Source organism: Nelusetta ayraudi, unplaced genomic scaffold (genome assembly GCF_046127955.1).
Source record: "Nelusetta ayraudi isolate G7.1 ecotype Tasmania unplaced genomic scaffold, CSIRO-AGI_Nayr_v1 ptg000128l, whole genome shotgun sequence".
Lineage (NCBI taxonomy): Eukaryota > Metazoa > Chordata > Actinopteri > Tetraodontiformes > Monacanthidae > Nelusetta > Nelusetta ayraudi.
In genome coordinates, this window is record NW_027466178.1 from 1,097,282 (window position 1) to 1,120,427 (window position 23,146).

Below are 23,146 nucleotides of genomic sequence, written 5' to 3' on the forward strand. Positions count from 1 at the left end.
CAAACGTTGGAAAACTGTCGGGACTTTCCAACCATTACAACCCCTCCTCCATTCCAAAACTATGAACTTCAGCGTTGGTGACAGAGATCCCTCACAAGGCCGCCCTCAGAGGTCACAGAGATATTATCAGAGATGTGTAACAGTCCAGGAAATTACTTTTATTTGGAAAGTGTGGAGATACTGACCCAGAAAATAGTGCATCCTTCTTTTTAAAGAGGCCCAGTGCCTTTAATAGTGAAATTGGGACATATTGGCTTGAAAACAAAAACAAAAACAAAAAAAGTAGATTGTTGTAACGCACAATACAGTTTTGTAATATTGTCATTTTGTAAGTAAGTATCATGGCTAAATTACAAAGTGTAGGTCATAACGACGCCTTACTTCCGCTACATCATTACTCATCATTTATTTTGGCACATCAATCCCTAGTTTTTAAGTATGAACAGGCCTTGCCTGTGGCCCAGGAAGGAACGCATGTAAACATCTCCATCTAGTGTTCATCCAACAGAACTTCTTTCACCCATTGTGTCGCATAACTAGTAGTAGCTGGTAACCTGCCTTGAGAAAACAAAAACAAACTGTGTGGTCAGAAGTCCAACTGGGATGCCAGTGTGAAAGACAGAACGCAGACAGAATGCGCGTGCTCGTTAGTTGTGGGTTCATTAAACCAAACCGGTTGGTTTGGTTTGCGCAAGCGCGGACTGATGGGACTAATCAGTGGCCGGTGGCGGTACTCGATTAGTGACGACCTCCGTCGAACCGGCGGTTCCTCAGCCAACCGCGGTAAGTCAAGTTCCCCTGCGGCTGCTGTGTTGTTGTCGTTCCGCTGCGCGTCACCGCTACGCGGCCTCGGACCATGAGGCTCCCCGGAGACAGGTGACTTATTGCGGTGAGTCTAGCACGGACAGGCAAACACTCATACACAATTATGGAAGTCACACTTTCACTTTTAGTGTACTCATGCGGTTCCTTATTTCTCGTTGTAATGGACACAAATCACCCGCAAAGAACGTTTGACACCGTCTCAAAAATAATCTAACGTTCTTAAATGTGTTCCGACTTGCATGTGTTGCACTGTTGGTTGGTCTTTGAGTGTTGTTGCTATGTTGCTATGAAGCAGTGTGGTACTGGCCCTTTAAGAGCCTGGGAAAGGGGTGAAAGGTCAGCATTTGATTTTGTCTGCAGCAACAATAAAGACAGCTGTTCATCCAGCAACAGCGTCTGGTTATTGACGAGTACACCAACGTTACGATAAGTTCTACATATGTTGTTATATTTAAATGCACGCTTTCGATTTTCACTTGTGGTCGTTAATGCGCATGACCAGCTTAAGTGCCGCGTCGTCATGTGTTTCCTATGGCCCATGTGAGCCTGTGTTTTACAAATGCCCAGACTGAAGTTTTGGAATGAATATATAATCTCATCTAAATTCAAATAAATGAAATGGGTTTGTGTAACAGAACAGCAACTACCAGATTGTCAATGTAACTGGTCCAATCACTTTTCTTGTAAGTATGGTCACAAAAACATGTATGATAAAATGCATCGCTGCCGTTATGCATTTACTTCCACACATCTATTTATGTTTAGTCATGTGTGTTCAAGAATAGAAATGAATTAAGCGTTAATTAAGAAATGGCATGACTAATGCTTGCAAGATATGACTGTACTGAGTCCCGGTTACCAACAGACCAGTTCCTCGAGTGGTGCCTTAACTGGCGTAGTGCAACTTTGATGCTGGTGCACTATCGCGTTGGTCAGAAATAGAATATGGAAACAACACGCGTGGTTTTCTGTTATAGACCAAGCATGAGCCGAAAAGGAGCATTTTAATTATGTCCCTGCAAGAAATGATAATGCAGTTTGGTTGAGCTCGGCATAATGTTTCCAGATGAAGAACAAAATCTCATGGGATTGAGTTTCTTTTAAGACGATTTAATAGTTACTCCTCTGAACGCATTCCAAGTCTTACCTTTCACCTTTACCCTTCACAAATGTTAAGCAGCCGAGTCACACTGACATGGCGACACCACAGGTAGTTAATCATTACTCGTGCCGACAAGCTCACACTCAGTGTTGTCCACTGCAGCCGAAAGAGAGCAGCGATCACTTGACTCTTCAGAGCTTATCTCCTGTATCCGAGTGACCGCGCTCGCTGATTTCCTCTCTGTGTTCACGCTGAGCGCCTGCATTTAAATAACGCACTTTTCACTTTTATAGCCATGACCAAGTCCAGGAGCACAGCAGAGAGCAGCAGCGATGAGGCCCAGGGCCCCGACGGAGGATGGGGCTGGGTCATGGTCGCCGCCATGTTCGTCAGCACCAGCCTGGTGTTCGGCCTGATGCGCAGCCTGGGGATCTTCTTTGTGGAGTTTGTGCACTACTTTGACCAAAGCGCCCAGGCCATCTCTTGGATCTCGTCCACGGGCCTGGCGGCGCAGCAGTTCTTCAGTGAGTCATTGTCTGTTCAGGAGAATGATTGAGTTCCGATGACGTTGTGATGCATTGCATTCACAACTTGTCTTAGCAGTTGTAGTCACTAGTCTGACTGTTGTCCAGCCACCGGATGTTAGCGCTCATGGCCATAATGAGGGGAACGATGGTGCGTAGAATTATTTCTTCTCAACAATTGCAGATGTAGGGACCCAGCGTGTTATGAGCTTGATGAGCAGCAGCAGGTCGGTCATTAAAAACACATAGAAGAATAAAATGGAATAGAATAGGATAGAGCGCCATTGTTAATCCCACAGTGGGGAAATTTGCTTAATTACAGCAACAGTACAGTGCAACACGTGGGACGTTTTAAAAGGCAATGAAGATAAAATATATTTAGGGAATAAAAGGGAAAAAACAAATACTTACATCTTATGAACAGTTGGATTTACAATGCAGGACCCTATGTGTTCAGCCATGATGGAAACACTGGCCTGCAGGCCCGGGGGGAGTGGGAGGGGGGGACTCTCATTTCCCCATCAGTCATCAACAGTTTCTAATTTGAGCAACAAAAAAAAAGAGATGTGGGAAAAGCAAATCTGGTTCTCGTCGTGAGCCGCAGCTGACTGCAGACCTGATGCATTGTCCGTGGCATGTGTGTATGTGTGCTTGCTGTGCAGGTCCTTTGGGTGCAGCCCTGAGCAATGCATACGACACCCGGGTGGTGGTGATGACGGGCGGCCTTCTGGCCGGACTGGGCTTCATCATGGCTTCGCAGGCCACTTGCCTGCTCCACCTCTACCTCACCATGGGTGTGCTGTCAGGTAAACCACGTCATATATTGAGGCACCTGCCCTATGGAGACACTGTTAATGGCCATTTGTCCTTTTCATTGATCTTGTTCTTCATATCCAAACTGAACAAACAAAATCAAATGTATCAAAATCAAATCGAACGGCCGCTAAGACACCGACGGAGGGAATCTACGCAGTGATACCAGGGAGTCTATCGTCCAGGTGAAGAATTGAAGTTTTTGTTGATTTATTCTACCATTGGCAAACGAACAAACAAGGGCTCGCTGCTGCTGCTGCTGCTGCTGCTGCCGCTGCCTCTGTTGCCCTGGTAAAAAAAACAAAACATATCCCTTCCCAGTGCTGCCCCCCCTATGCTTGGTAGACCCAAAGATCACCTTTTGTGCCTGAGCCTTCAGTATTCACAGACACACATTAACTCACATAATACAAAATTTTATGATTGAAATAAAGGTAAATTAATCAAGCCAAACACAACAAAATAATTAAATATTACAAAAATGACAACTAGCTCCATCAGCACCTGACCTCCTTCCTTCCCTCCTTCCCTCCTTCCTTTCCTCCTGCCCCCCTCCAGGCCTGGGCTGGGCGCTGGTCTTCACTCCCATGGTGGCCACAGTCATGGCTCACTTCACCCGTCGCCGCACCCTGGCGCTGGGAGTGGCCTTGTCCAGCATCGGACTCTCCTCCTTCGCCTTCAACCCTCTCTTCCAGCTGCTGGTGGAGAGGTACACCTGGCGGGGGGCCCTTCTCATCCTGGGGGGCCTCAGCCTCAACATTCTGCCGTGCGGAGCCCTCATCCGTCCGCTGCCACGCTCCAAAGCAACTAGAAATGTGTGAAGCTAGACCCTGGAGTGTCTGTCGATGAATCCCTGCTGTGCTTTATGTGTGCTTGACATGGATTTCTTGATTCTCTTTTCTCCCTCCTTCAGACGGAGCCACAGAGCAAAGCTCCGCTCGCCTCCTGGCCGAGTCGCATCGCCTCGTACCTGGAGCTGTCGCTGCTCTTCGAGAGGCCCTACGTCACCTACACTTTGGCCGTCACCCTCCTCAACGTGGGCTACTTCGTGCCTTACTTCCACCTGGTGGCTCACAGCCGCCAGGTCGGCTTCTCCGAATACCAGGCTGCCTTTGTGATGTCGGCCGCGGGCGCCTCCGACATCCTGGGCCGCGTGGCGTCCGGCTGGTTCTCCGACCTGCACCTGATGCGGCTGATCCACGTGCTGAGCATGTGGACCATGCTGGCGGGCGTCTTCATCATGCTGCTGCCCCTCAGCTCGCTGGCGGGCTCCTACTCTGCGCTGATGAGCGTCAGCCTGCTGTACGGATTCAGCGCCGGCGCCCTGACCTCGGTGGTCTTTGCGGTGATACCCGCCATTGTGGGCGTGCAGCGCATGATGGGGGCGCTGGGGCTGCTGCAGCTCATCGAGAGCTTCGCCGGGCTGCTGGGGACTCCGCTGTCAGGTATGGGCCCGCTACGCTACACGGTGCTGCTGGGAAAGTCTTTGTGTGGGTCACTGTGTCAGGTTATCTAAATTAGCTGACACGGCCCATAAACCTCAGTTAGCATACTCAAGTTTAAAGTGGTCATACATTAACCGCAGTGATCGGTTACCAAGTCGACCAGTCAGTCCTTTCTCTCCACGGCAAGCTCTCTGTTTTTACCCTCCACCTAGAGCAGGGGTGTCAAACTCTGGCCCAGTGTCATTGTATTTGGCCCGCAAGCCCAATGCAAAATCACTGCGAGAGCTGCTGGCCCGCCGGTATTATACAGCACAGGTACCGCTAATACTACAAATCCCAGAATGCTCGGACCTTCATTGAAGGGTATTATTCGGGACTGAGCCTCAGTTACTATTATGACATGATTGGTTGATTGTTATTTTTTTTTAAATGTATTATTAGCCCGTGGAAAAGGGTTACTGTTGAATTTTAAATCAGAGGGCTGCAAATGAAAAGGGTCATACTGTTTTCTATTGCATTTTATTTATTTTGGTGAGTTGTTTCTATTTGAAATTTGATTTTGAAGAAGGTTTTTATTTTCAATAAATATCAATGCTGGCCTGCGACTTTGTTGCAGGTGTTACATTTTGGTCCACTGTGCATTTGAGTTTGACAGCCCTGACCTCCGGTGAAATATTTTATTTTTTGTTGTTAAATGTCATGCACCTATTGAAAGAGTTGCGGAGTATATGACTTAAGGATAGTGAGTAAAGACGTTAACAGCATCATTGTTATTAAACCAACCTGCGACGTGTAATAAGTCATGTTTCCTCGTTACATCACAAAATGGGCAGATCTCAAAATGGACTCCACGCAGCACATTGTTCAATGGCTCGAGATAAACTTTTAGCGTTTAGCACTGAACGCCTGCTGCTTCTTCACGCCTCACCAGGGTTCCTGAGAGACGTAACCGGCAACTACACGGCCTCCTTCATGGTGGCGGGAGGTTTCCTCGTCCTCGGGACCTTGACCATGGCCACGCTGCCAAACTACTTCTCCTGCACCGATCCACCGCTGCCCCAGAGATGCCTTCCTCGCAGCGACGACCGCAAAGACTCGTCTTTAGAGATGGAGGAGATGAACAGCGCAACTCCACGGACCGGCGCACCCGGAGTCTGACGAGGGTTTTGTGAAGAAATTTCAGCCAAAAGTCGTCTGCAGGATTCAAGAGACAGCAGTCTGTTGGTTCACTGCCGCTCCTGCTGCTGTTCGGCCTCGACGCCAAAGTGAAGAAACAAATGCGAAACCTCCGACAGCACCAAAGGAGTTGGTGAGTTCCCCACTGTGACACATCATCGGGAGTTTGCAGTCACTTTTCATTTCAAGTTAAAATGTCACGCTGCAAAGAAAGTGATCAGCCTATTATCATATGATGATTTTTCTTTTTCTTTTAATCAACCTGCCTTCTGTCAAAGTTAAAATCATATGAGGGCTTAACTCAAAAACCAAAGAAGCAGAAGTCTGGAATGAGTCTGTTAGTTAATAGGTGGAAGAGTATCACAAGTATCACAGTTCTCCTGCTCAGGCCCCGTCTCGACCGTCTGCGCCAGCCTTTCGTGTTCTTTCGGTGCTCTTTGTGCTTTCACAACCTTGCTGCTACATACCATAGACGTTTGAAGCCAATTATGAAAAAAATGATCAAATAATAATATAATAATAAAAGTGTTCACAAAGTAATTAATAAAAACATTGGACAAGATTATTGTTTTTACAAATGGTTTTTGTTTGCAAATCAAAGAAAAATGTTTTTTGGGACAGGAAGGATAGATAGATAGACAGACAGATAGATAGATAGATAGATAGATAGATAGATAGATCATGTAAAATCCAATTTATCAACCATGGCAGCTGGATAATAGTGAATCTTTACTAATAAATGTTATCACATGGAAATATATTTGCTCTAACTTGTTTTTGGTTTTTTTAAAAACACATGAGATTCAAACTTCTGTATACGCTATGACGCTACAAAGTGAAGTGTAATACCGGACAGGTACTTGAACGCAATATGACTCTGGTCCAAGTCTGGGAAGTTTTCTGCTGACAGTAGCAGTACACGGTGATGGCGCCCTCTGGTGGGGTTTTCTTACTACTGCAAAAATGCATACGCCTCATGCGGTGTGTCTTTTTAATATGGTTTATTGTTCATCAACAATTCATGTACCTCACACAGTTCAACAAAATAGACATCATCGTTATCGAAAAGATTTGCACATGTTCATCCTAATGTGCGTTCAACAGACTGACCGGAGAAGGAGATTAACAGACCTTTCATTCTGCTTAAAAAAAGAAAAAAGATTTACAGAATGCAATGAGGAAATGTTGGCAGAGTGGCTCGGTCACCCTGTGCTACACACACACACACACCTCCTGCTGCTTCCATCAAGCTCCAGTCAGGCACAATTCTTCCGGTGGGACTTGTTCGCTTCGCACAAAGAATTCACTGTTGCACGGCGTTCGCCCTCGTCTGATGTTGACACCAGCTGAGCGATGACCTGAACATGTGGCAGGTAGCCAGTGGGAAGGGGGGGAATGCTGATACCTGGGAGTTGGATACTTGTTGCATGTTTCTTTGTGCCTGTTTGGGTTGTTTTTTGCAGGAGGAGCCCGCGTTACATTTTGGGGTCCGCACTGCGGCGTTTCAGCTTCTCGGGGTTGTTGGACGCCATGTGAGAAAAATCTCTGAAGATGTCGTGGTAGGTCTCGTCACCTGGGGGTAAGAGCAGAGAGGGATAGAGGCGTGAGCGCCACCTACAGGCAACGGGTTCCTCTGCGCCAGCCAGCCAGCCAGCCAATGTGACGCAGCCGTGATCCAGATTGCAAAGCCGCGGGACGCACTGACACTGGCCGTCCAGGCAGACACAACTCACTGACTAGGCCCCAAGTGCGACAAGCATGCAAACGCATAGCCAAACGGGGAGCATGCACGTGCAGTTTTACCTCGTTTGCAGCAGGTGGCGCACGCTGCACAAGCAGCCAAGACCAGCCAGACGTCTCAGCGGGCAGAAGGCAAAGAGGCACGAGCAGTGCACGAGACAGAGGACACACAAAAATTACAAAAAATAACAAAGCACACACATCATATACTGGCCAGCAGTTGTTTATCAAGCAGACAAATGGCCGCCTCACACACCCCCCTTTGGTGGACTGGGGGGGGCAAAGTGTGAACACACAAGCCACGACTGAAGGAGAAGATAATGCACAAAAAACAACGCGCTGCTAACTAACCTCAAGCTCAAGAGCTGATCTCTGAGCAGCAGGTTCTCATAAATACGCATCAAACTATTCACAGAATAGTGAGAGAAAAACGGTCCCCAAAGAACCACAAAAAACAAACCTGTGTCGTTTGACATAGTAAAAAAAGTTAAAAACCATTAAAAAAAAAAATAGGCCTGTTACTGTTCTGTTATGTGCAATTTACACAAGGAATGACCCACATGTAGCACTTCAATGACATCTGTGAGCTTCAAAGTGCATCATGAAGTGCGTCTTTGACTCAAAAGTGCAAGAAATCTCTTCTCAAAAGGGACAAAGTCACGTTTTCCTGAATACTCAGAGAGCCGTCTCTTGTCCCCGCGTTAATCGTTCTGGCCGCCCAGGGCCCAGCCACTGATGTGGTTCTTTATGGCCTGGAGACTCTTTCTGGCCTGGCCCCGCCCGCCTGCAGCCACACCCACTGACCCCCCCGACGACCCATGCCCTTTTGAATGACCTGATTGGCCAAACGATCCGTCCATCTCCCGCATCTCTTTGTTCATCTTTGCGATTCGAAGCCTGAAACAGAGAGCGTGAGCGAGTGAGCGAGTGAGGAAGTGGTTGTTGCAGTAGAATCCTCCTCTTTACTTCCTCGCCGTCCGCTACTCACAAGGTGACGATGTCGGCGTTGGCGTTGTCCACGGCGATGGTTATGGGGTCCTTCTCATTCTTGTCCCTGGCGTTGTAATCCGCCCCGCGCTTCAAGAAGAGACACACCAGCCTGCGACGAAGAAGAGCAGCAACAGGAAGCTGACAGACGGCGCGCTCTCGACTCTCCTCTAGCTCCACTAAAGCATCTTGTTTTGCGTCCGATAAATGTAATCTAATCTAAATCACTGTTTTTGGAGCGGAACGATCTTCACATGAGCTGTGAAATTTGACTTCCTGTTCTTCTCTTTTCTGGAATGGAAATTTTGTGGTTTCCATTTCTGTTTAGGAGGCACTGTGATTTGCTCTGTGTGTGTGTGTGTGTGTGTGTGTGTGTGTGTGTGTGTGTGTGTGTGTGTGTGTGTGTGTGTGTGTGTGTGTGTGTGTGTGTGTGTGTGTGTGTGTGTGTGTGCGCGCGCGCCCTACCCAGTGTGACCCAGGATGGTGGCGTGGTGCAGGGGTCCTCTCCCGTTGCTGTCCACCTGGCTGACTTGGGCTCCGTTCTGCAGGAGGAACTCGCAGGCTGCCAGGGCATTCTGTCACAGATTGGGCCGGGCCACACATTGAGTTCACACCTTTTATTTATAGAGCTGATTTAATCCTGCCCATCACTCCACATTGATTTGCCGGAAGGTTCTGGTGCCCTCACCGCGGTAACAGCCTGGATCAGCGGCGTGCTGGACTCCTCTGCTGCGTTGACCCAATTGACGTTGGCGCCGTGCGCTAGCGCGTCGGCCATGACGGGGAAGTTCTGCAGCGCTGCCGAGCGGTAGAGCAGCGCCCCCGGGTGGAGGCCGCTCAGGTCCTCGTCATCCTCCTCCACGTCTGAGGGCAGCAGACAGTCAGTCAGTCAGGTTGCAGTGACGAGGTGGCGAGGCCAGCTTCGTTTGTGTGTTTTGTGTGTGCGTGTTTCGTTAGCTGAGCACCATCTCTTAGCTTTGATGCTAAGAGAGGCTGTGGAAGCACTTTGTGTGTGTGTCTGTGTGTTCTGTTAGCTTAGGACCCTCTATTGGCTTAGCATTGAAGCTAAGAGGGGCTGTGGAAGCAGCTAGCAGCTACACTAAAACTCTATCTGTATGTGTTTTCTGTTAGCTTAGCACCCTCTATTAGCTTAGCATCGAATTAGCTCTTTCCATAGCCTCCCTTAGCTTTGATGCTATGAGAGGCTATGGAAGCAGGTAGCAGCTGCACTAAAACTGTGTGTGTGTGTGTTCTCACCCATCATTTCAATTATGGTGATTAACAAAAATCATAACTACTACAAATGCAGCACAAAATGCCATAATTCATGGATTAATAGCAGACACAAAAATCATTCATTCCCGATTATTCTTGACAGGAATATTTACAGCTCAGAAAGTTGCGAGTGTTTGCCGCTCACCTTTCTGGGAGCTAGCGTTGATCTTCTGGATGTCGCTGGGACTCAACCCTGACATAGACAGAAAGACAGTCACTCTTTCTTTTCTTCCTCTCTTCCTCCACTCGGGGACGGTCACCCAGCAGATTGAATGTGTCTCCCCGTCCCTCCTACCTGTGAGCCGGGGCAGCGTGGCTCTGTTGGGTTTGGGTTTGAGCGGCGGCCGCTGCAGCATGCTACGGTCGTGCGTGGTGGTTCTGTTCCTCCTAGCGCTGGATCGCCTCAGCAGAGTGTTCCGGCCTGTCTCGGGCAGCTTGTGGATGAACTTTTTCTCCACGTACTTGGAGCGGATCCACGACTCCTTGTCACCTCTGAGGCACACCACACACAGCCTCTCTTTAGTTAAAAACACTCCAATCCACTTCTGTGAAATGGGTTTGTTGGTTTTGTCACATTTCTTTGTTTCAAGTAAGTTACATATTGAATTTTCAAAGCTCTCGAGTAGGACCGAAATTTCCCACTTTCTGCATAGAAATACGATGTTGCAGTAAAAGAGTCATCAGAAGGTAATCACACTTAAACAAAACGACACGGGACGGAAGGAAAGCAGGAGACACACGACATGCGGCCTCATGCACACTTTCCACAATGTTAACCATCTGTGTCGTGTACCTGGGCCACTTCCTGTCTGCTGTAACGAGTCAGAGAGAAGAAAAGAGGAAGTAAAGAAAAATAGAAGACAACTGTGATGTCATATCTTTACCTAACAGCAGGAGGAGGTAAAGAGCACAACTGATATCTCAGTCTAAATCAAATTGATAAGCCTTTAGACAAATGATTCCGCTAAATTCATAAACAATATATATAAATTGTAGATGCATTTGTTACTTACAAAGTAACAAATATTTGCTATTTTTCAAAAGGTCCAACCTCACTTAAATTGTTCGGCTTTATTTATAATTGTTTCACCATCATTTAAGCCATTTTCTAAATTGTACTTCCGTGAGCTTCACTCTGATAATAACAAAATTATCAGATTGCATTCATGCCATAAATAAAACGTGAAGTCAGTCCAAATGCTGTATTTGCGATGAATGACCCCATGGAAAAAAACACTGTCCTATACACAGTATTTTTACTACATACTTGACATCACGCATTGACGAGTGCCACGTGAATGTGAGCCGCTGGTTGTCACCTGGGACTGGAGGGCTGCGGCTTCTTGATGGTGATCTCATCAATGCGCGCCTCGTAGATCCTGTTGATGACCGTGTTTCCCAGCTCGCACATCAGCTGGAGGGGCGCAAGCACACGGTCACACGCAGCTGGACGCCAGTCGGCGGAGTTAACTTTGGTACAGTGGTGTCATGGCTGGACTTGATGGTGGTTTCGTACCTTGATGAGCTCCGGCTCCCAGGAGTCCAGGGTGAGAGAGCGCACTTTGGAGAAGTGGACTCCAAGGCTCCTGGTGGGAACAAGAGACTGTTAAATAGCTGCTTGCACTGCCAAGTGAGTGTGAGTCTGTGTGTATGTGAGAGTGTGAGTGTGTATCTGTGTGAGTGAATGTGTCAGTGAGAGTGTGAGTGTATGTGTATCTGTGTGCGTGTATGTCTGTTCTGTTAGCTTAGCACCGTCTATTAGCTTAGTGTCGAAGCTAATAGAGGGCTTTAGCTTCGATGCAAAGAGAGGCTGTAGAAGCAGCTGGTAGCTTTTCTCTCTCTCTCTCTCTGTCTCTCTGTCTCTCTCTCTCTCTCCCCAATGTGCATGTTATTTGATAACAACAGAAATAAAGTATTCCACGGGAAATTCAACTTCTGGTGATTGAGGTGTGCACATTATAATATCTGATGATCTATCGCAGTCAGGTTACTGGAGCGCAATTTCCGCTTCTCACTCCTCAGGTGTCTCATTTCTGGGCGTTTTCGTGCCGGCATATCATGAGTGCAAAAATCTTGGTGGATACAATGCAAAAGTGGTGGAGATGATGGCCGTAATGTACTGCTGTGCTCCAGTCTTTGTGGTTCTGGCCCCGTGTGTGTGTGTGTGTGTGTGTGTGTGTGTGTGTGTGTGTGTGTGTGTGTGTGTGTGTGTGTGTGTGTGTGTGTGTGTGTGTGTGTGTGTACCTGTGTATCCCTGAGCAGACAATGCAGAGGGTGATGCCCAGGTTGATGGAGGCCCAGTCAGGGCCGGCCTCCCCACAGTCGCAGCACTGCTGGTTGCCAGCGATGACCTGGACCTCCTCCAGAGCCTCGCAGCCCTGGCTCTCCAGGTCCACTCCTCCACCACCACCTCCTCCTCCTCCTCCTCCTCCTCCTACACCCCCTCCGCCTCCGGCTCCTCCGGGACTGTTCACCGACATGGAGCTGCAGCGCTGTCTCTGAGTCACACACACACACACACACACACACACACACACACACACACACACACACACACACACACACAGCAAATCCTCTGTTTGTGTATTTGCCAGGGGTTGAAGAGGAAGTGCCCTTGTGCATCCCGTTTTGTCTTGTGTGTGTGTGTGTGTGTGTGTGTGTGTGTGTGTGTGTGTGTGTGTGTGTGTGTGTGTGTGTGTGTGTGTGTGTTCCTCACTGGGCAGTGCGTGTCCTCTCTTCTCTCCTGGAAGGCTGATGCGATGCTGTTCTGCACAGCGGTGAACCAAGCCTGTTGCTGCCGCTCTGAATCAGCCTGCAGCAGACAACACCTGCACACACACACACACACACACACACACACACACACACACACACACAGTTTTAGCATAGCTGATATATGCTTCCACAGCCTCTCTTAGCATCGAAGCTAACGTAGACTATGGAAACAGTTTTCCAGCTGTTTCCATAGTCTCCTTTAGCTTTGATGCTAAGCCAATAGAGGATGCTAAGCAGAACACACACACACACACACACACACACACACACACACACACACACACACACAGGCTCACTTTGATGGAGAGACCACTTCGAAGCAGAAGCGGCGCTCGTTCTCAGTGTTGGTCTTGACCGTGCACAGTCGCAGGTCCTCCACCACCACTGTGGGCTGGTCCTGAACGACAACGAGCATCATTTGTATTTGTCTACTGTTGTTGTCTAACTTTACGAGCATGTTGTTAAAACCGTAAAAAAAAAAAATACCTTAAATTTCTTCTGATACACCAGCTGATTCTTTTGAATTGAAAACCAACGCCTGGAGAAAATGAAGAAAGAAACGGTATCATCACGACTTCAAGCCCTTCATTTGATCCATGGTTGACGTTGTCGTGGTTGACTACCTGTTCCTATCTGACTGCACTTAAACCGACGTTATATATCTTCGTCTAGGAGTCTGTCATGTCACAGATGTGCAGCCGTAAGCTTTTGAGCCTTTTTGTTTGCATCCTTTTTAAACATCTCGGGATTTACGGCCTTCACTCGTCATTTCCCCTTTTAATGACTGAACCCTTGTGGATTTTCGTGCTGTATTTGTGGTCAAACTTCCGGGCCCAACTCGGACTGTCACCGGGGTTTACCAGCTGCACTCAGTTTTACGCACTACACCTGTCATTTGCCTTTGTAATTGTAATTGGGTATTTACCATCTATATTGTGGTGGACCATCAGAAACTCCGGCGCTTCGCTGTCTTGTTTCTTCTCACTGTTTTAGAATCTTTGTTGGTGCTTGCTGCCCTGCCTCTTGTTAACCTTGGAGCCTCTACAAGGTCCAGCTCACCTGCTCCAGGTCTTGAAGGCGTTGCTAGCTCTCTTGTACAGGTATCCCTCCATGGCGATGCCATTAGGTGCGTCAGCATTGAAATCCATGATGGAGTCGTCGTAAGACACGTCCTTGGAATGTTGCAGACAGACAGAGTTTATAAACTTGATTAATCTATTAACAAGCCTTTCACTGCAATTCAGTGGTGCCTTTCGTTTTCATCTTTTTGAAGTGTTGGGAGTGCATTTTCACCTTTTTCTTGATGGCAGCGTGTCTTTGCTCCATGTCTCTTTTCTCCCGGGCAGCGTTCAGAACAAACTGAGTGTGCTGTTAAAATTCACAGAGACATTGTCAAGCACTGGGACTGATTTTCACACTATGACCCCCCCCCCAAAATAAATACATCAAGCGTGCTTCACGATGCATCAAGAGGAGTTAAAAATGTGTAATGGTTTTAGATTTTAGACAAGGCAGCTGAGGAAACAGGATGTGATTCATTTCTTTGCTCGATGGCTGGTTGGCAGCTCAACTGTCAACAGTCGTAGAATCTCGAGTACTTGAAACGTGAAATAAAAATTGACTAGAGTGTTGTGCCTTCTAAAATCACTCATGATTGGGTCTGCTGTGTGAACAGATGAAGGATGAGCGCTCCATGTGATGAGATAAGCGGACGCTGGGGGAGGAATGTTATCACTTCTTGCAAACTGCTTGTGAAGGAAACAGGAAGCAGGAAGAGCAGAGCCTCTCTGCACATCCTGTGCCAAGCTCCTTCCAGCCACTTTGAGTCCTCTCAGTTTTTCAACGAAACACTCTCGCCTTCTGACTCGTGTCATTTCCACTCGAACAGGAAGAGCCTCGTTGTGGTTAATCGCCTTGAATGCAACAACAAGCTCCTGGCAAAACCATTTCCTGCTTTACATGATATTAGAAGTCAGCAATCACACTGACACTCGAGGCTGACGGTAGCAAAAAGAAAAAAGAAAAAAACCCTAAAAATATTCAGCTTGGACCATCTGAGCCAACACATGCAGCCATGTGAAACACTTCCTGTTGCTGCTGCTCCTCGCGTTTCCTGTCACAATGAAGGTGTGATGTCATCTTGTGACTCCCGACCCGACCCGACCCGACCCTCCTCCTCACAGAGATGCATTCATCCTGTAAGGCTTTGGCAGAACAACACTACCGCTGTTACTGAAGTTCTGTGTGCTTTAAATAAACTTTTTATGAAGAATATCTGACAGGCAAAAATAAATATTTTGATTCCATGTCCTGCATCTGCAAAGGCAGAGTTCTAATATTTCTTTTTGAAAGGAAACCTTCTCTTCTCTTCTCTTCTCTTCCTGGTGGCCTTTGTTCAGTTAGTGTTCTGCTGAGACGTCTCTGTTACATGTTGCAAGAAGAAAAACATTTTGCCTCCATCACCTCCTCGTTGAGCTGCCGTCGGTACTCGTCCAGCTGCGACAGTGACTGGTGGCCGTGCTGGAAGAGCTGCGCTTGAGCCTCCATCAGCGACAGCATCTGATGAGAAGACACTGGATCACACAGCTGGCGCAGCAGCACGGCCACTTGACTCGAATCAAGAGTAAACACAAACTCACTGCCATCATAATGTCCGTCTTCTTCTTGGCCTCAATGACGTTAATCTGAAACAAAGGAACGCTGGGGTTTGTCAGTGTTTCCACTGAGCAGCAGAAAGGAAAAAAACTCTTGACTGGATGGAGACACAACCACAAACATGGAGGGGTGAAACAGCCAAGAGCACAACTGGAAGCAAACGAGTCAGAGTGCGTTTTATCCAGAGCTACTGTTGTAGTCTCGACGGCACCGACCGAGACCAGGACCTTTTCTACATCAATGGAACAGCAACATTTCCTTTCAACAAGATACCTTTCAATCATTTTCTGTCACATTTTGCTGCTTCGCCAGATATTTTGAACCCTTTTCAAAAAAAAAAAACAACAACTTTGCTTCATGAAATTAAAAACAAACAAATGAACTGGAAATAAGGGGGCGGGGTGTCACTGTGGGTGGCGCCAACACAGCCAAACAAGGCAGCAGCTGGATTCTTTTCTGTTATTATTGTGTCATTACAGTGTTATTGGCTGAGTCTCCACTGGTCTGGATCAAAAATGCAGAGTCAGTCAGTCCAGTCCAAGACCGAGACCAGACCCAGTCAAAATGAGACCCAGACTAACCTCCAGTACCTCCAGTGGCGACACTATCCAGGGCGAAGACCAACTTAAAATGGACAAAATGCACAAGTCTGGATAAAAGACACTCCTGAGTGTTGGAGAAGTGATGTGTCGTCTCACCTGCAGGACGTAATCCAGGGCCTCTGAGCGGAAGGCCCTGCGTGCGTTAAGCAGATTGCCGCTGGCCTCCTCCACCTCGTGCAGTTTGCCCCGCGGCGCCTGGGCATTCCTGGACTGCGCCCCCTCCAGGCACTCGCTGCTGCGCTCAAACTCTTTCCGAACATCCTTGAAGCGGCGCACATCCCTGGGCAAGGGGATATTGTTTGATCGAGGAGGTGGAGGGATTTCAGATGGATAAAAACTGGCAGATGTGTGACAAAGCTTATTTTATCTTTTTTTTTTTGTGAAAGCTTAAGTGTTAGAGCTGCTTAGAAAATGATGGTTTCTTGCAGTATTGGACCAGAAATCAAGCTTGCCAATTCAACAAAACCCACCTCATTTCCAGATTCTTTAATAATTGCTTTTAAATTGTGTCACTGGCTAAATATGCAACTAATTGCTAATAAGTCACATGGTAGGAGAGCGTAATCCTTTGCATCATCCCTGCTAATCAGAGCAGACTGTGAGACAAAGCAAAGAGAGAGATAGTTTTTCCATTGTCTCCGATCGGCTTTACTTAAAACCCGAGTGTCTGAATTACATTAGTCCCGTTCAGAGAGAGAGAGAGAGAGAGAGAGAGAGGGAGAGAGAGAGAGAGAGAGAGAGAGAGAGAGAGGGGAAAACAAGAGATTGAAACTCACTCTTTGATAAAGTTCTGCAGCTTGGTCTTCACCGACTTCTGTGTGGTCTCAATCATTTCCTGTGAAAAACAGCACGGGCCAGCTCTGTCACAGTGTGCAGTCAGAGCGTGCACTCACACAACGCACTGCGGCTTCTTGACGTCACCACTAATGTGGATCACCTTGCAAGAAGAAGCAGAAAAATAAGGTCAAACAGAAGAAGACTCACCCCCTGCGCCTCCAAGATGTCGGCCAGCTTTTCGGAAAACTTGTCCAAGCACTTCTGCAAGACAAGACGGCTGACATTAGACACTCGAACTGTTTGTCAACAATCAACTCCCACTATGGTATGTATTTGAATGCAGATTATGATCCATAGAGACCTTTGGAAGTGTGACACCCACCTCCATCATCTTGTCCTTGGAGCACTGGTGGCCCAGCTCCCGCAGGCCGTTGACGAAGCTCTTGCTGTTCTGGCAGTAGACCCGGCCAGCCTCCAGCATGGCCTGGCACTGCTTCACCAGCTGCCTCACGCAACACACACAACACACACGCAACACCGCGGTTAAGTTCCTGCACAGCGCTCCCAAGAGAGGACGTTTAGTCGGCTGGAATCACCGCAAACAATGAAATTGTAACGAGAGATTCCAGGAGGACGAACTGAGCGCACCAACGCAGTATGTGTTCAACACTGTGTAGTGCAGAGGTGGCGGGGAAACTGATGGGCCACAATGGGTTCTAAAATGTGACCGAGGGGCCGGAGCAGCAGCAGATGGATAGAGTGTTTTGATGACCCACCTCATAGGAGGAAATATATATCACGGGGTATGTAGAAAACATGAGGCTTTAATGTCAAATGTGAAAATCAACAGAAGCAAAGCTACAACAAAGTCTCTGTCTTTGAAATATCCGTCTTTAGCTCTTCATTGAAACACTATGTTTTTTTTTTTTATGTCTATTTTATGAATTACCTACGATTAATATAATTTCTTCAACTTCAGCCGGACGGATTAAAAAGCTTAACGGGCCGCATATGGCCCCTGGGCCGTAGTTTGCCCATGCCTGGTCTAGTAAATAATGAAATGAATGCCCATGTGGATGAGGAGGAATCTTTGCTGTGCTACAGTGAAGCGTTTCTTCCAGTTGACCCTGCGCTGCCATGTTGCTGATAACTGCGATCAGACTCAAACCAAAGAACTCGGCTGTTATCTGCTAGTGAGCATGTTGCATTCTTTTGGCATGCACCGCTGCGCTGCTACAACATTGCACCACACGGCACCATGTATCAGGTGTCAAGTGATCCTACCATGGGACCAGACCGAACGCAGCAGGGTGTAAACAGGTGTCACAGGTAAGTGAGTGCGGTGCTCGACTATCAGCCTCGTCCTCTTGCCGACAGTTTGGCTGCAGAGCAGCTTTTTTACTTCCACTAAAGAGGTGAGAGTCGGCCGGGTGGCTGAACCTCATATTGCCAGTTTCTTGAGCAACAACGCAGTACACAACCCAAAATAAGGCTGCGTGGCAAGCAATAAAAGTCTCATACAATGCAACATTCACTTCACGACTGACAGTGCCGATGTTTTCTGACGATTTTGTGTCTGTCTCTCTTTGAGATGCCCAATCAGGTACTGACACCTCACGGCCAGCTGTGACCCAGTTTTTATAAACTGGGCTGTAAACTGAGGGCTAAGACAGTAAGAATGTTATTAACAAAAAGAGAAAGACATTTTAAGGTGGAGACCCCTTGGAGAAGAAACCAGTCTCCAGAGAGGTTAGAGGTTAGCTGCAGATCCTCGCAAGACAACAGCGTCTTCGTCAGGTTTTTTCAGCTGACACAGTCTTATTGTCTCTTCTTCAGGGCCACCAAATAATGTTTGTGCCCTCCCTGAATTTGTCAGGTGGCGCGACGACAGGTTCATTGACTTAAATGTATCTAAAACTAAAGAGATCATCATAGATTTTAGAAAATCTAATGTTGACCCCACCAAGCAACATTCATGGCGAGGTTGAACAAATTGTAAAAAACCTAAAAGTACTTGGGCACTGTGATAGACTCACAATTCAGTCACAATTTTAGTGAGAACACAGACAGCATCAAATGCGAGCAAATCAAAGAATCCACCTGCTGAGGAAACTAAACTCCTTTGATATCAGCAGACATATTTTACGTGCATTCTATGAAACTTCTATTGAGTCCCTTTCAACTTTTTCTTTCGTCTGCTGATTTGGAGGTCTATCTGTGAAGAAATGTCTGAATGACATCACTAGAGTGTGCTCCAGAATTACTGGAGTCCACCTTGAGGGCCTCGGCTCCCTCTGGAAAATATGGGTGGTCCAAAAAGCAGAAAGGATTTCATCCAACACTGATCACATTCTGTGCAGTGATTTTAAGATCATCATATCTCTGGTCTTATCCTCCTACATCGTCGTGTTGCCTTGTTTTGTCTTGTTGTGTGTCTGCTATGGACAAGTAATTGGAAAGTGAATTGCCCTTCAGGGATTAACAAAGTATTCTGAACTGAACAGAGCTAATCGTTTTTTCCTTCTATATGTTGATAGTTCTCAGAGTGAGGCTCTCTGGACCCCAGCGTGAGAAGGAGAGACCAGAGAACAGGCAAACCACGAGACCCTGAAGACACCATCGCACTTCACACATCGGTTTGTGTCTGTGTGTGTGTGTGTGTGTGTGTGTGTGTTGGGTCCAACAGGCAAGGAGACCTAAAGTTGATGCTTGTGAAAGTTGACAAACAGTGGGAAACATGGCATTGTATTAAAGCAGAACAAATCCCACCTGACTGTGTAGTTGGATAATATGATGAGGAAGTAGCACCTGTGGCTACTTCCTGTTTTGTGTCAGGTGAGACTAAAACCACTTGCTAATCCCGTACATCCCTGTGTCTAGAGTACACAGTGAGTGTGTGTGTGTGTGTGTGTGTGTGTGTGTGTGTGTGTGTGTGTGTGTGTGTGTTCGTGTCTCACCTTCTCTAATCGTGTCTCGAGTTCACTCACATCGACTTGGACCTCTTCGATTTCAGCCCTGAAATGGACAGAACCACAGCTGGTGTCAACTCTGCAGCACTGACAGCACTGACACTGAGGCTAAATGTGAAAGACGAGTCAGTGCAAATATGTTTGAGAAATAAAGGATTTCAGAGAATATTTGTATTTTCATTACAAGTTGTGCACATTGAGATTTATGATTGTTTTTTTCAAACTTCCCCCAGGTTCTGTGGCAGCAAAGCAGCATCACGCAGAGCATCTTGGCTTTACTGTTAGCAGCATATTTCTCAAAACCTCTAATCAGGAGCAGCATCTATAAAGCAGACTTGTGCCTGCACAGTGTTCTCCCAGAAGGCCATGAGACATGAGACCTTATGCGATCAATTGTGTCCACATGAGGCTTGGGGTCAGATGACAAAGTGTTAGCTGCCCTTCTCTTCCCCTTCCCTCGCTGCTTTAATCGTTTCACAGTCGCTCGGCTTCACAGCCACGTCTCTTCTTCCGACAGCAGTTTTGAGTGTGTGGTTTCCGCTGCCTTCCACCATCAGCAGCAGCAGCAGCAGCAGAAGCAGCACTGAGAAATGAAGGGGGAGGCTCGGGCCCGTGAAAGTTTGAGTTTTCTGTGTCAAGGAGGAGGAGAGGAGGAGGGAGGAGGAGAGGAGGACGGTTCTTTGAGGCGAAGGTGAAAACAGTACGACAGAGAACCAGAGAAGAGTGAAGTCTTGACAGAGTCATTTAGGACAGTACTAAACGCGGTGTTTCCGCCGCTGCTCTCCCCGCAGACAGACGCAGCTTCCTGCCTCTTGATCACCTCTGCACATCTCGCCTCACTTCCTGCCGTTACCAAGCAACAGGAGGCCGGTGCCGAGCGTCGGGCCCCCCGAAGCTCTGGCTCAACCAGGGCTCTAATACTGGATCTGTCCTATTGCTCCTCTCCTCTCGATTCCCTTCTTTCCCCCCTTGTACTGTCTGGCCGTAATAACCAGCAGAAATGGCTCTCAATGTCTTCATGATGGCTGACAGATTTATTCTCAAAGGTGGTAGAGCTTGTGACCCCAGAGTGTGAATCACACAGGTGGGTTCAGGAACTACCTGTTGATGGGTTTTATTATATTAATGATATTCTGGCCAGGGCGGGACAGACGGAGGGACAGGGAGTGAAAGAGAGAATAGAGAGGGGACCTATGTGAGGGGAGAGAGGGACAGAGAGGGATAGAGAGAGCAACTGGCAACCGCATACAATGCTGTGTCACAACCAGGGAGGGTTTTGACACAGCTGGACTGAAATATGGCACAAGCCACTGTTGCTGCTACTTTTACTGCTGCTGCTGCTGTTACTGCTGCTGTGACTCAGGCTGCCAGACGGCAGAAGCCGTCACACGCAATCAAGCCAGCTCCTCAAACTCCCCAGAGCCACTTGCAAAACCGACACAGCGACACTTCCCCTGTGATGACACCAGATGCCAACGTGCGTGGAAAGATCATTGAGCTGTATGACAATCGTGCTGTAATCACCTGTCATCTGAAAGGCCTTTCGGATGACAGGTGAAACGTCCTCAACATCGCAAGAACAAGGTCCAGCTGTTCTCACTGAACCCTTCTACTTTAAGATGAGCTGGATGACTGAGAGCCTTCCTGAGGCTCTTTGGCACTGGCTCTTTTATAGACACGAGAGAAAAACTGCATGTCTGAGGATCTTTTTTTTTTTCTTTTCTTTCTTTTTTAATATGGATGAGTCATTGTTTTCATCCCTGCATGGAGGGGCTCATACCAACTAACCCCCCCCCCCCCCCCCCCCCGCCACACACACACACACACACACACACACACACACACACACACACACACACACACACACACACCTTCCCCTCCTGCAGGGGAAATAACGCAAGCCAACCCCAGGGTGGCCTACTCACTTTGTTCCGCTGTAATAAATTGCTTCTCAGTCAGTATGACGACGGCTTGAAGTAAGTCATTCCAGTCTGGCAGGATTGAAATTCTTCCATGTGTATGGGTGCGTGTGTGTGCAAACAGAGGTCCCATCATGCATCGCCGGCAGTGTGTCACAGGTGAGGGACTCACCTGAAGCGCGGAGAATCCTTCAAACACTCCTCGAAGTCCAGCTTGACCGTCATCTCGACTCAATCTGAGGAGGAAACTGCGCCGCAGTGCACTTACAAAAAAAACAAAGACAAAAACAAAAAAATATCACCCTACAGATGTTTAACTGTCCGAACCGGCAGCTCCACTCGCTGTTCTGACAGCAACGAGGCGTTTTCCCATCAATATCTCCGCGGTTGTTCGCGTCTTCCTGCCTCCAGTCAGCGCTAACGGCTGCTTCGAACTGGTGTCGCGTCGCCTCAGATGAATGAGGAGCTCGAGTTGCGCTGTTACCGCTCGATGTGGCGCACACGGGCGGGGGGCAAAGCGCGGCTGCAAAGTTATATTGCAACAAAAAAAAAAAAAAGTGTAATAAATATCCGCATGGATCAATAAAAGATCGATGGTCCTGAGGGAGTACCGTCAGATTGAGATGGTGGCTGGTACGTCCCGACCCATGGGTGCCGACTGGAGTCTCTCTCTCTCTCTCTCTCCACACACACTCACGAGGGCCAACCCCCCCCCCCCCCCGCCCCCCGCGGCTCGCATCTATTTCCGGGTTTCTTACTCATGGAAACTGGCTCAGAAACTCCACCAAATTACACGTTCCGCGGAAGGAGACCATTTTCCAGGGCAAGTCTATTAGTTTCAAGTGTAAACTGTGAGCAACTGGAGCTTGTACACGTGTATAAAATGTCCGGGATGTTTGTTGTCATGCACACAAGTCAGGTCAGGAAGTGTTGTGTTGTGTTGGGGGGGAAGAAGAATCCAGTTTTGAGAGGGCCTTACTGAAGGACTGGGTGTGTCATCTCGTCTGACAAGCTCTTGCGGTGCCATGAAGGTGTGAGGAGGCTAATAAACACACACACACACACACACACACACACACACACACACACACACACACACACTGTGGGAGCATGAGAGAGCCAAAGGAGCACATGACACACGATTAGGCAGTGAACCTGCTTAGAATGGTGTATGGCAACAAATTGAGTGACAAGTAAAACTCAATCAATTTGTGTGAAAACTAAAACGTCCTGACACTAAAATAGACGTGCAAGCCAGACGGTCACTTGACTGTCTGAGATGTGAACCTTCATCAGTAAAGTCGCCGGGGCTCAGGGTTTAACAAACGTTTTACTGTGTTCACTGTTATTTTGTAAAGGGCAGTTCTAACTGATAGGACGGAAGCAGAGTGGGTAATGGGCCTCTTCAATCAATGTCCTTGTTATGTTTTTTTTTATGTACTTTTAATTTTGTATTGCACAGCGACTGAATGAACTCCAACCACTGAAAATAGTCTCAACTGAAGAAAGTAACGAGGAATTGAAGGCAAGTTGATCCTGAGGCTGTGAGTTCATGTGGAAGT

General features: G+C 47.7%; 2 protein-coding genes and 1 long non-coding RNA gene across 3 annotated transcripts; 2 read left to right on the forward strand and 1 right to left on the reverse strand.

Annotated features, from left to right (window-relative positions):
• The first annotated feature begins 693 nt into the window (after positions 1-693).
• Positions 694-6,645, forward strand: slc16a13 (solute carrier family 16 member 13). Its single transcript, XM_076050703.1, has 6 exons — positions 694-889; positions 2,221-2,451; positions 3,114-3,257; positions 3,823-4,079; positions 4,178-4,709; positions 5,641-6,645. The coding sequence occupies exons 2-6, from the start codon at positions 2,223-2,225 to the stop codon at positions 5,865-5,867; spliced, it is 1,389 nt and encodes a 462-aa protein (XP_075906818.1). The 5' UTR covers positions 694-889; positions 2,221-2,222; the 3' UTR covers positions 5,868-6,645.
• Positions 6,646-6,874: 229 nt separating this feature from the next.
• On the reverse strand, positions 6,875-22,262 carry acap1 (ArfGAP with coiled-coil, ankyrin repeat and PH domains 1). Its single transcript, XM_076050701.1, has 23 exons — positions 21,757-22,262; positions 19,654-19,711; positions 17,079-17,198; positions 16,904-16,957; positions 16,696-16,754; positions 16,016-16,199; positions 15,302-15,346; positions 15,126-15,221; positions 13,956-14,030; positions 13,722-13,834; positions 13,149-13,200; positions 12,959-13,059; positions 12,604-12,715; positions 12,132-12,385; positions 11,404-11,473; positions 11,207-11,301; positions 10,183-10,379; positions 10,033-10,080; positions 9,301-9,476; positions 9,078-9,187; positions 8,614-8,724; positions 8,461-8,522; positions 6,875-7,458 (listed from the first exon to the last, which is right to left on the reverse strand). Exons 1-23 carry the CDS (start codon positions 21,807-21,809, stop codon positions 7,361-7,363), a joined length of 2,343 nt encoding a protein of 780 aa, XP_075906816.1. The 5' UTR covers positions 21,810-22,262; the 3' UTR covers positions 6,875-7,360.
• On the forward strand, positions 15,215-15,833 carry LOC142904542 (uncharacterized). Its single transcript, XR_012929419.1, has 2 exons — positions 15,215-15,487; positions 15,797-15,833. It is a non-coding gene; the product is annotated as an uncharacterized LOC142904542 (long non-coding RNA).
• Positions 22,263-23,146: the final 884 nt, after the last annotated feature.